General features: G+C 36.5%; 1 protein-coding gene across 1 annotated transcript in view; it reads left to right on the plus strand.

The window, feature by feature from the left end:
* Bruce (BIR repeat containing ubiquitin-conjugating enzyme) overlaps positions 1-13,934 on the plus strand; it is a 361,218-nt gene that overhangs the window by 214,332 nt on the left and 132,952 nt on the right. The window contains 6 exon segments of the mRNA XM_067128151.1: positions 30-139; positions 3,019-3,279; positions 3,383-3,503; positions 8,246-8,519; positions 8,771-9,036; positions 9,172-9,478. Coding sequence (XP_066984252.1) covers positions 30-139; positions 3,019-3,279; positions 3,383-3,503; positions 8,246-8,519; positions 8,771-9,036; positions 9,172-9,478 — 1,339 coding nt within the window.

Raw genomic sequence — 13,934 nt, forward strand, 5'->3', positions numbered from 1 at the left:
GTAATAACATTTTTTGTATCCTCTTGCAGGAGGGTGGTGGAGTCCACCACTGCTTTCAGAACCGTCACTCTGTTTTTTGAATAGAGTGTTAGACTGTCCTACAGTTCTCAAAAAGTTTGCAGACTTAGGTGGAATGAAGGTGAGCAAATAAGAAAGCTCCATTTAGTTGAAGGGAGAATGTGAAGTAGATGCTCAAGAGTATTAATTTTCATAAATTTTCTAGCCTGTCCAAATTACAACTTTTTGTCTTAAGCTTATCTTGCAATTAAACATACAATTTTCATTAATTACATGAACTGATACAGAGTTATGTTCCTTGCAATATAATTTTTTAGGAATGCACAGTTTTCTAATATTTATATCCACTGTCATCTCATTCTGCTGCTTTGATTTAACCTTTCAATCATTACCCATGGTAAACAACGTCTTAGTCCCCAGTGGTCAGCTTAATGCCCAGATTGCCAACAAAAAGTAGTCAGAAACAAACATGTTTAGATATCACTAAAACATATTCATGGTATTTCAGGAATGGTATTTTTATCTACTTTCATGCAGATAGAAAGCTAATACATATTCTTTTCAATCTGGGACTTAACATGCTTTCTGATGTTTGAATTTTTTTGATGGTTTTGTTTTCTCCAAATATATTTTATTCATTTGTTTCTCTCTCTCTTTCTACACTCTTTTTTTGTATTTATCTTCTCCTCTCTCTCTTTCTCTCTCTCTCTCTCTCTCTCTCTCTCTCTCTCTCTCTCTTCATCAGTGCTTTGGAGAAGGACAATTGTCAAAAGTGAAATGTAAGAGAGACATAATTTGTTTGCATATGTATTGCAAGACCACAATAGGCATAGAGAGGAAGTGTTCAAGTGGAATAATTTTGAAAGAAACATGGGGGAAAATGAACAGTATATATATATATACCTTATGCAACTGTTAGTATTACCTCAGTCTGCATATATAATTTCTTGACAATGTTGTAAAATATGTGCAATATGCATATATACTGTATATTAAACAATTAAAGGGTTAAACATGTCATTAGAATACCAACATATTGCTAGTGCGGTAACATGTTTGCCTCATTTAAAAACATGTTTGTCTTGTGTAAAAACCTCCTTGAAGTAGGAGCATTTGGGTGATCATGATACTAATTGACACTTATCAGACTGTAGCAGATTGCATGACGTGAACAATCAGTTGTCCATAGAGTTATATGAGAGATGGTGCTGCTGCTAATTCTGGATCTCAATAGCCAAGTACGACTCTAAGCAATTCTGGCTGTCTGAAACTTCAGGGTTGTTGGATTGTGATGGGATAGAGTTGATCCAATGCACCAGCAAGAATACAGTGATGCTAGAAGTGATATACAGCAATATTTTACCCTATGTCATTGCTTTGTTCCAAGTTTAGAAAAAGACTCAAGTTGAATAAGCTCTTTAAAAACTTCCTAAACCCCCTGTAAACCCCTACAGTATAAGCAACCCCATAACATTTGATTGTTAATGCATTTTACTGTATTTTTAATAAATTTTGTATATTCTGTAATGGTTATAAAGAATGTAAAAAAAAGCCATATAACATTTTGTTTAATAGCACTAACACCAGGAACTTTCATCAGTGCCATGAAATTAATAATGAAAGGCACACATCAGTGCAAATAACATGTATGCAAGAACACATTTGAATTCACAGCCTAGTGCCTAGAACTATTGCCGTCACACAGCCAAATGTTGGAACCTTTATAGCTGAACATCATGCAGAATGTTGATATTATTTGGAATGAATCTTACCTACTGTTAAAGTTAGCTAATATCATTCCACCATTAGGTGCAATCAGCATTCAAAATAAATCAACATAATGCTTGGCTAACCTGCTGGGACTGTCTCTGTGTGCTGGCTTCCACAGTTTCATAGTTACACAGTTGAAGATTTCTCAGTAGACCCTCATTGAGGTCATGCATCTCATGTTCTCACTGCCCTCCTCTCATCCCCTCACTTTTTTCCTCTTTCAACATCTCAAGGTTCATTTTACTTGGAATAAAGCTAATTATGAGTAATGGGTTAGTAAACAGTTTTTTATGCAAAACCGTTAATCATGAGGAGAAAGCCATCCTCCCGTATCTGCTCTCATTTTTAGTTCTTTTGCACAAAACAGAAGGGAAGAATTGTAAAAATATAATGACATTGTTGTTATGCATGGTGAGTTCAGTAAGAGGTTTTTTGCAGCCTTGAATATTTTTATCACTCTGACCTTAGTTTGGATGTAATGTTCATTTGGAAAAGTAAGGTAACAAGATTTAGTTTGATTCCTTGTCAAAGAGAGATAGGTAAAATAGAAAGCTCTCAATAAAAGTAATGGTTTTTTACAATGAATAGGTGCTATCCTACTTTAGTTGCATAGGAACACCCACTTTTGTTCACCAACTTAGGAAGCCTTAAAAGAATGGATGTAGTAAAATTCTAATGAAAGGAAAGTTGTAAGACCTCATATTGCTACAAATTTTTAATTTTTAGTGTAGACCAGTACAAAATAAATTATTAGGAAGAATGTACATAGGACTAACGTCTTTGTAGAAGAGTTATGAGAGGTGGAGAGATATGTTATACACCATAGAGCAGTAATACTCAGTGAAGCCACAGGGAGGGGATTATGTAGTTTGTGGATCCTCGAAGGTGTAGTTATAACTTGCACTAGCTAGAACTTTTGTTTGGTTGTTTGGTATTATAGCCATCCTAGATTTGGCAGCCTTCTTAGAACTAGGTTTGGTGAGGATGGGTATAAGAGCATCAAAACAGTATTTGTTGATGAAATTTTATGTTCAGAATACCTAATTAAAGTATTTCCAGGTACCATGGAAAGTATGAATGATTCCTTTTTTTTCTTTTTAGCTTTGTTGAGTCTTAGTTTAGCTGTGTATTGTTAGATTAGGACAAAGCTGTAAATTTATTGTAATGGTAGTCAAATGTTTGAGTATAAAGACATTTCAGATGTAAAATAAAAACTGTTTGTACTTGCAGATGTTGTGGGAGAACCTTGTAAGCAGTGTTGGAATGATGGGTGGTGGACGCGGTGGTCTTGTAACAGCTGTGATGAATCACCTTGCACCACCATTACCAGTTTCAACTCACAATACCTCCTCAAATAAACGTAGTGAACCTGTAGATCAGACAGAAGGCCTTTACAACTTTGCTCCATTGGCTGTTGTCACTTCCAGTAATCCAACTGCTCGGCCTGCAAATGTACTTGTAGACTCCAATCAGCTTTTCCAGAGAACCAAGGTACTGTCTATTTCCAAGGAATGTTGTTGTTAGTAGGTATATTGTGATTGCATTACTTCCAAATGTGGAGATCCCTTATGTAAAAGGACATTTATCTTTCTAGAGTGCTCCATGGTCATATCATTTCTATCCGGATGAGAGCTGGGTTGACCTCATCTTGACTTTGCCTTGTGCGGTACTGTTGCATGAAGTTCACCTGTTGCCCCACACAGTTTCACTTGTTTGTAAGTAATCAGAATATTCTTTTCTGTAGAATAAACAATGTAGTATACTTTCATTTGTTGTGTTCTGGATTTGATGTCAATCTTTTAGGCTTTTGGGCCTAGTGAATTTGAAATATGTGAGAGATTTCTGATTTTTATTTAGATGTGTGTACAGAGTACTTGATTTAGCTATGAAAACTCTTAGCATAAATTTTTGGATATATTGCTTTTTTAATGGATTGCAGAGATTTTGTGATTTGAATGAACTTGTGATATTTGAATATAGAATAATACAGAGGAAAAGATTATAAAAAAATTTTCTTATTACCACATTAAAATTTAAAATGACACAAAGCCATCACAATTGTAACATGCTCTTGAGCAGTATTCTTCGAAATGCTTTATAGGTTTGATGGTGTTCGGTGTAGGTTACAGTTTTGCAGCACTTTTTTTTTTTTTTATTATATTTTGATGATGATATAGATGCAAAATTGAAACATTAGGTATGTAACATGATTCTGATAAGTTATTAAGAGGCCCTCTCATTTGCATGTCTCAATAAAGATAATGGCTGCATCAGCAAAATTTACAAGGGAAAGGTCACATAATGATCGGTACTTTAATTGCAAATCCTTTGCATAGAATGCTGTAATACACTGTGTAAGGAATTTGCATACATAAGCAAAGCCTATATATCCTATTGTGTGCAATGCACACTATAGATCATCTATGCATTTCTTATAAAATCCAAAATAATGTAAACACTACATAAAAACAATGCTTAAACTTTTGCTTATGGATTGCATAATAACAAAAAACTCTGTACATATTCAGTACAGTACTGATGCAGCAAGCATAACCCTAACTACATGCACTGTACATGTTAGCAGCAACATTTGCAGTATATTTTTTTATCCAAGACCCATAGATTGCTTTTGGTTAATGACTGGAGTGAGAATGGAGCCCTCATTACAAGCAAATCCACATCAATGTGTTGGAGTTGAAGGCTGCCTTCCTGGGTCCTCAGGAGTTTCAGGAGAGGGTGGTAGATCACTCCGCTGTTTTGATGTTGTACAACGCGACAGTGGTAGCGTATGTGAACAAACAGGGAGCTGGTGTCACGCCAACTTCACTCTTTGATGGTCGAATTACACCAGTAGGCAATCGACAGTTTGGTGGAGCTCATGGCCAGGTACATTCTAGGCAAAAGGCATGTAGTGGCCAACAAACTAAGTTGTCAGGGACAAGTTCTAGGTATGGAGTGGTCTCTGCATCAGGACGTAGCGGACAGGCTGTTTCGTCTGTGGGGAAGACCCACGTTAGACCTCTTCGCCACAAGGTTCAACCGGAAGCTAGAGGTTTATTGTTTGGTGGTCATAGATCTGTTCGCTGTAGTGGATGACACTCTTCAACCGTTAACAGCATTTAGGTGTTCCATACAACATACAAATATGCTTCTCAGTAGTCTTTATTTCTCTCTCCAGCAAGGGGAGTGAGAAGTGGTGACAAGCCTGTTACGTTTGGCTGACAGGGTTTGTTGCTTAATAAGATACAGTTCTCTTTGACTTCCATATATGCAATGAATCACAGTCTGCATTGTATTTTGGTCCAGTGAACTGGGTGTTAGACACCCTCTTATGTAACAACTCAGAGGTTTAGGTCTCCTTCCTTAGATCCCTAATTTCTAGGAAGGTGAATCAGGTGTGTTGAACCTCTAGTCGGTTTAGGATACTCATACCTCCCCCCACGTGTGAGCCTATCCTAATGTTAAGACCGAAGGTTTGTTCCACAAATGAACAAATGACAAATTTTTAATTAATTTGTATTTTTCATAGCTAACAGGCCTGAGGTCTAAACATAGACTGCCCACCTCTAGCTCCCCCCCCCTCGTATGTCTTATCCAGGGTTGGAAGACAGCCTGATGCGTCACAAGGTTCCAGCTAGGCCTCTGGCCCATTACCACCTCATCTGCATATTAGATGCCAGATGCCACAGATTCCTTGCTTATACGATATTGATTGTTTTTTTTTTTAACTGGTTTCCATCTGGCACCAGAAGATTTATCCTAATGTTAAGGTCTCAGATTTGTTAGCTATGAAAAAGACAAATTAATTAAAAATTTGTCATCGTTTTATTCTGTATTTCACTGGCTTTTGAGGGTTATACACTTTGAAAGATAACCTGCCTTTCCATGGAAGCATACCTGCATCCAAAGACAGGTTCTTTCCTGGCACACAAAGATGTTGACATAAGTTTTGGATATATTCAAGCACTGGTTGCACATGAATAAGCCTATCGGTATTATCTGGTGGTGTTGCTAGCCAATCATTGCATAAAAATATTGGGATATTTGCACAAACTTTGAATAAGACAACATTAGTTGCCGCGCTCCTTAGCAACTCCTTGGGAATTATTATTATTATTATTATTATTATTATTATTATTATTATTATTATTATTATTATTATTATTATTATTATTATTATGTAGAAGGTGAACCCTATTCATATGGAAGCTGCTCACTAAGTGTCTTTGTAGGTTTATTGCAGTTAATACCTGCTACCAGCATTTCAGGTTTGTTTTTGTATAGGACTTGGTGCAAGTGATACACTTTTTCAAAATCTACCATGTTGCAGAGTTCTTTTGATGAGGGTGCAGAAGCTCACATGGTTGGTTTAGATTTTAGTGAAGCCTGTGACTTCATGAATCATTAAGCCTTTGTATCTGCAAGCTAAAGATTACTGAGAATTAGCCAGCCTTAGTATATTTTCAATGAATTTTTGATAGGCACAGCCCAAACAGTCCATGTTGATGACCAGTATAGCAGCTTTAGTAATGTCATTTCAGGTAGTGTTCGTAGACCATTACTATATATTATTATCCCTACTCATCTAGCTATATGCACCTTAGGTCTGTGGTTGCAAAAACCTTGAATAGAAATCTAGCACTTATTCCTGAGTGCTATAGGAGTAGGCCTTTGGACATGAAGTTTAACCCTTTCTACAACTCAAAATATGATGGTTAGTCCATCCAGAACACTTTTGCCTTTGTGTCCAGATTTACATGTAAATGGTGTGGTTTAGATGTCGGTGACATACTATGATTGTAGGTATAACTTCTGACAATAAATTTACTTTTGAGAAGCTTATATGTGTAATATTGCTACCTCTCTTTCTCAAAGGTTGGCATCTTTTGGAAATGTTTTGAACGTTTTCTGGTGAAGCTATTACATTTAGGTGTTTTGCCTCCTTCCTTGTTTAAGGTACTGTATGGTCTTTGGTAGCCTGACTATTTGCCGAAAGACAACTGGTCTAAATATGTTTGGCCGACTGACAACTAGTTGAAATACAAACAGGTCGATTGACAATTTGATGGAAACGATAATTAGTTGAAAAGGCTAATTTTTTTCACTTGGCTTGTTGACATTATACATAATCATGATATAGCTATAGTAATCATTTTCATAGTTTAGCATGCTTTAGTTGATAAAACTTAAAAAGTAAAAGTTTAAAATTCAAAACCGTATCCCCTCAGTAAATTGGAGTTCATTAACCTTGCATACTTGGTTGATAAAACGTGTGGCAGCAAGGTTTACTGGAAATGTGAAAAACACAAGGAGTGTAATGCAAGAATGGAGACGATTGATGATGTGATTGATGGTCAGCCTTCTCAGCACTCTCATCCACCCAGCAATTTGCGTAATACTCCTTTGAAAGCAATTGGTCACATAAAACAATGGGCTTATGAAACTGAAGAAGTTACTGCTGTAAGTGCTTTACCTCCAAGTGTTGCAGGAGGGCTGCCAAAGAAGTCTTCTCTTTTACGCACAGTAAATATAACGAGGGCTAAGCAAGAAAATGAGGATTTAAATTTCTCAACACGAGGAGAAAATTTTAAACTTTACATAGATGACAAATTGAGAATTTATGGCACTGATAGAAATTTAAATCTTTTAGCTGAGAAATGTGCTTGTTTTGTGATGGAACATTTGACTGCACACTGATTGGAACTCAGTTGTGTTCCATTCATGCATTGATAGGTGATAGTAAAACATTACCATTGATATACAGCTTAACAAACCAGAAGGATGAAGAGATGTATAAAACAAGCTAAAACTCAGTGTGTTTCCTCTGTCCATGTCGATTTTGAACTGGCAACTATAAAGAGCATTAAGAAAATGTTCTCAGAAGTTAGTATCTCTGGTTGTTTCTTCCATTTTGGCCAGTGTCTTTAGTAGAAAATTCAGTCATATGGTCTCCAAACATGGTACAGAGATGTTAGCAACTCTTTTCTCATCAAACAGCAGTACATTGATTTGAGATGGTTTGGTCATATGGAGTAAACGGAGAACAGTACATTGATGAAGAGGGTGTACAGTTTCGAAGTGTTCAGAAGTGAAGAAAGACCTAAAGGGTTTGGATAGAGGATATGGATGAGGTATTGAAAGTAAAGGATAAATGTGGCAGTGACTGTTTGTTTTTTCTCTGGAGAAACTCCTTTTTGGGGAAATGGGTAAATGTTGAAAAAAATTCTCTCGAAAAGAGAATTATATAAAATCAATCAAGCGTATTTGAAAGTGAGAATTTGTGTAAATTGCATCAGATCATCTGCAGCGAGGAATTGCTTTGTTTTTGTTTTTTTTACTTGAAAATTTTTAAATAGAAATTTACAGTTAAATCCTTTTCTTTTGTATTGTAGGAGAGATTTTTTGTTTGTTTTTGTTTGTGTGTTTGTTTTAACATATATTTTTTTTTTATTAACAGCTTGTCCCTCAGCTGTTTCTGTAGAGGTAGGTGTTGAAGGTGGATACCTTATGCCTGTAAGTGGCCCACTGAGCACTGCTGGGTTATCTCGAGTACGTTTAGTACTCCCTCGTCCTGTAGTTGCATCAATAGTTGTTGTTCGCCTCCATCGCCCAAGAGACTCTGCAACTCTTGGGTTGTCACAGCTCAAGTTGTTAGGTACTACAACATTCCGTGAAGCCTTAAGAGGACTCCACGAAAATTCTGTATTAGACCATACTCCTCATAGGGCAAGGTAAGAGAATTTTGTTATTATCGTTAAGAAAATTTTGTAGTAAATGGAGAGAGAAATTTTAAAAATATTTAATAATTCATATGCATGGTTTATAATACATATCAGTGTTCTTCATTTCCTTCCAAATTTTAACTTCAGTTATTATTACCACTGTCAATGAATCGTGTAACTAGACCACTGAGTTAATATTCTTAATTTATAGGGTTGATATAATCTAACTAACTGAATGAATTCACCCTTTTCCTTCTTAGCATGTGGTGGCTGAGACTCATCCATCAGTGCATGTTTCATGTAGAAGGAGGTCGAAACATTGGGGCTGAGGCTGGAGCATCTGTGAATGGAGTAATGGAAGCCTGTATCACTTTGCTGTTGACTCCACCAGGAACTATACATTTGGCTTCTTCAGGGTCTGATCCTTTAGAAGATACTACATTGGCCTTAGCTAGACGGTCACCTCACCTACTTCACACGCTCATTATGACGCTTCTCACTCATCCACTACTCAGACTGCCCTCAGGTTGGTATTATTTTTGAGAGATTATCATAAAACCAGTTTTGTATGTCAAACAGAATTTTCATTCTAGTAATTTGAAATGTCATTTATAACTGTAACATATGATTTTGGATTCACTCAGCGTCATTTTTCTTTTAGGTGGAAATAGTCTTGATGCAGCCATAGCTTTACTCTATGAGTTGTGTGTAGGAAGCAGCAGCATGGAAGGTGTGTCTGTCCTCCTATCATGGCTCCATCATGTTGTTATGCAACCTCTCCCCTCATCATCACCCATGAGTAGTAATTATAGTCTAGGGACTCAGCAGCCTCCTCAACAGATGTCACCACAGTCTCCAGCTGGAAGTTTGAATGGCAGTGTTAGTGCTGAAATTCTACACTGCATTGCTGCAGTTTTGTGGAATACCACTCATGATACTACCAGTCATATCACAGATGAATTGTTCAGGTATGTTTCTGTTTTTATCTCTTGTGTAAAGAAAATTTTAAGTTATGTTTTATTTACTGGAATATTTATTTTTATTAAGCTATCTTAATAACTGTGAAATTTGGGTAGGGGTTCCATCAGCTTCAACACTGTTTTAGGTTTTGCGAATGGTAAACTTCTTCGTACTCCCAGTGAACTGCTAGCTCAACAAGCATGTATAAATGTTAGCCTTCAAATGTTCAGATATTTATTGAATACACTACATGCTTTCATCTAATTTTAGTGTTTGTGTCTGGTTTCCTTTGGAAACAAGGAATATAGGGCAAATGGAAGTGTGGCTTAACCATTAATAATATCATAGACCTAGCTCTTGACTCCTTTGATATTTTAGGGGTGCTGAAATTCATCTGTTGCAATGTACATATTAACTGATAATGGACATAGCAATGTTTTGCCTGTAATGCTCACTGTGAAATGATGGAAGCAAGGAAGGAGTTTCAGAACTGGACAGCAGTTGGGAAAAAACAAGTCACTAAATCATGCAATCCGCAGAACACTAATTTCTGCAGTTAGTCTGGGAAGTGGAGGCTTGTGTATGTAACAAGCATGCCAGAGAGGCAATAGTACATATAGTAGCACCCATAGAAAACACAGTCCACCTTTTAACAGAAAGAGAGTTAAGGCCAGATTCATAGGTCAGAAGAATCTCCTTTGATTCTCTCCAAATATGAAGGAAATAATCAGTAAAAAGCCACAATAATGTAACTGAGAGACTATTTTTCCATAATACAAAAAGTGTTAAAAAATGGGGGGGTTAGCTTTCGACCGTTTGCATAATGGTTGAAAGCTCACCCTTTTTTTGTTCTGGTCACAATGTAGTGATACACCATAGATATGAAGGAAATGTTCAAAACAGCCATTAAAGAGCAGTGTATCCCAACCATTTTTGGTTGTGACCCTAAATACAGTCTTAACCTGGGCCAGCAACCCTAAATGTATGAACATGTAGTAATAAATCCAACCCTTTTCATGTTACAGTTATCCTTGCAAATGTTTATGAGTTAACATTCTTCTATTTATATAATAAGTTTATATTTGCTAATGTAATGAATTTTAATAAATTTGAAATGGAAAAGGAAACAAGTGTTAAAAATCTTGAAATTTTACTTGCATATCCAGTCACAAAAAAAAAAAAGTTTTTCTTCAGTGGCTGGCAATCACAGCTTTTTATACTTTACTAATACATTTCAGCGATTCATAAAATTAATCAGTAAATTATATATAAAAAATGGCTAGTGTAACAACCAAGTAATATACCTTAGGAATAACCAGGGACCACATCGAAAGAAAGACTGCAACAAATTATAAGTTTTCTCAGTGGCTACCTTGAAACTGCTTCGTTTTGTATACGAGGTTCTCAAAGTTGGGTTTTATATTCATTGTTAGAGCACACCACAAGTCATGTTGGGGATCCAGGCAGTTTCTTGCTTTAGTCTTGATCGTAACAAGGCTTGAAAACCATACTTCACAGAGATACATTGTTGGAAAAGGGAGAAGAGCTTTTTCAGCCTCCCAAGTCAGAATGGGCATACCCTTGAGTTGAATAAAAAATTTTGAAATCTGGAGGTTTTCAAAACGTTACTTCTGCACTTGATTTTCCTGAATGTCTATAAGTTTTTCTTGAAAACCAGGATTATCTTCTCCAACCTCAGTGACATTCACAGTGAAAGAATTCCTGATCTAGCTATGCTTTTTCAAGTCAACATTTTCTGGAATATACCTGTTCATTTCTTCCTGAAGATTCCTCGGATGATCTTTGACAGTATTTCTGATGTCAGGCAGAGATATATCTGAAGAATCTTCCAATATAGGACTTAGTTTTGGAAAAGCTGCAGTTTTTCCGTTGGCCAACTTTTCCCCTCAGAGAGCAAGCTTTTTCTTGGAGAATTTTTTCACCAATGTCCACCATGGTGTGATTTCGACCCTGCATGTCTGAAGTCAGTTCATTGAGATGCATGAAGATATCACTTAAATAAGCAAGCTTTGCCAGCCAAGCAATATCCTTAAAGCAGTCTGCCAGTACATGCTGTTTTTCCTAGAGAAAGATTTCAGTTTCAGATTGTAGTTCAAGAACTCTTGCCAGAATCTTTCCTAGAGATAGCCAACGGACATCAGAGAGGACCAACAAGTCTTGGTGATGTGATCCCATCTCTTCACACATTTAATGGAAAATGTGTGAATTTGGAGCTCTGGCCTAGACAAAGTTTACTTTTTGTATAGTATCAATTAGAGCTGCATGGAGGTCTGGTTGTAGACGACAAGAAGCAAGGTTTTTTTTGATGCAAGAAACAGTGAATTACTATGACATCAGGGTTCTTAGCTTTAATGCGAGTAACAAAACCCCCACAACTTCCTATCATTGATGGAGCTCCATTAGTGCACACAGCCAAGCAGTTTTTCCAGTCTAGATTAGATCATATTTATTGATAAAACTTGAAACCATATGAAATATGTCTTCCCCACTGGTGGTAATTGACAAGGTATTGCAGAAGAGAAATTCTTCCAAAATATCGTCTCCTCTATGTTACAGAAACCATCAGTTCAGGATGACCTGCAATGTCCACGGACTCATTAGTTTGCAGAGAAAATTGTCCTGCATTTTTCAATGCTAAAATTAGCTTAACAAAATATCCTCTGAAATAAGTTCAGTTCTTCATTTTATGATATTGTCAGAACTGAAATAAGTTCAATTGTACGTTTTATGATTCAAACTTTCTTGGTAAAATCTGCTCCACCAGAAGTGTTCACCACTGCTATTGCTGCTGGTTTCACCAGCTCCTCTCCAATGTATTGAGGCTGTTTGCATTTTGCAGTCATCCATGCTACCTCAAAGGACACCAAGGAAGCTTTCTCAAGTAAAAAAACTGAACTCGAGGGAGCATCAGTCCGACTTTGTTTACCTTGTTTCTTTGTCTTTCCAGTAACTCAGTGGTTTTTCATCAAACTTTGGATGACTATTTGCAAATGATGCTTCAGCTTATTTTCCTTCATAGATTCATTGGCAAGGACTTGCAGGCACTGAACACACTGAGGACATACATTCCCAGATTGTTCTCGCATTGCAGTGAAGTCAAATTTCAAGCACTCGGGCTTGTACACAAATTGTGTTTTGCTTTGGGCCATTTCCAAGTTGAAGATCAGACCTGGACAGAAGAAATAAACAACTGTTATATCCTAAAAGAATATCCCATTATTCCTCAAAAGTTATATATATTCTTTAAAACTAATTCATTATAAAGCTAATGAGAAAATAAGTTGCCTAATAATGCAAAAACACTTATTTCAGAAAAATGCATCATAGTGATTTAGCTACAGTTACCACAATACATCATCTGCTAAGATGAATTACCACACTTCACAGAAGCTAAAGAAACACTCTCTTCTTAATACATTTATTGAATTTTATTCAAGTACTTGCTCACATCCACATAACACACCCAGTAATCATACATGAAGACCACAAGTGGTGGGGAGGTGGACCTCCATGTTTTGGCAGAGGGACGTGAATTAGAAGTATAGAACATTTCTGTTATCTTTAGGGCTAATTTGTTTGGCAGAAACATGGGGACTGAGGTGATAAGGTCATATTACAAATTAGGGATTTACGGAGAGTTAGTATGCCCAAGAGCTAGAAAAGAAAAAACTTGAAATCTCAAACATTGAGGTGGCTTGCACATGTGATGAGGACCAATGGGGAACAATTAGTAAGGGATGGAGAGCAATTAGTCAGTGAAGTGTGGTTTGTAAGAGTAGCAGGATGACGACCAGTAGTAGAAAGGCCCAGATCTTTGAGAATTCAAGTGGAGTGCACAAGACAAAGGAGAATGGAGAGAACTCATTTTATGTCTGACCCATAAAGGAAAAAGCTGATGTAAAAGTATTAGTAGTCATGAAAAGTAGAAAGCTAAAGTAGATTTGATCTGCCTTTAGAGTGTTGTGTATACTATATCAAAAGTTGAAGAAGTCTCATCTTCAGCTGGTCACACTTGTTTGACCCATGGACACATGATGTAAGACCCAGTCTGTGAGTGCAGAGAATGCTGGTCAGCACTCAGTAGTTGAATGCATTTTATTTGGCTTTCCAAATCTCAACCAGTCTGAAAATTATTGGGTTGGAACAGTACCTTCAGTCCACTTTAGTCAGAACTGATCTTCAAGTTTTTAATTTGTCCAATGAAAATCTTTTGAGTTGAGCTAGCTTTGTGGAATTTAAAATATATTTCAGACTTGGTAAACAAGATCAGGATGACTGAGTTCCTCTCAGCATGGAATAAAGAATTCTTTTATTATTATTATTATTATTATTATTATTATTATTTATTATTATTGTTGTTATTGTAAAATTAGGAAAAAAACCTTTAATACAGGTATTGTTAAGCAAAATGGCAGTTTCATCAGCATTTATTTTAGCAAACAC

This window comes from Macrobrachium rosenbergii, chromosome 3 (assembly GCF_040412425.1).
Source record: "Macrobrachium rosenbergii isolate ZJJX-2024 chromosome 3, ASM4041242v1, whole genome shotgun sequence".
NCBI classification, from domain to species: Eukaryota; Metazoa; Arthropoda; class Malacostraca; order Decapoda; family Palaemonidae; genus Macrobrachium; species Macrobrachium rosenbergii.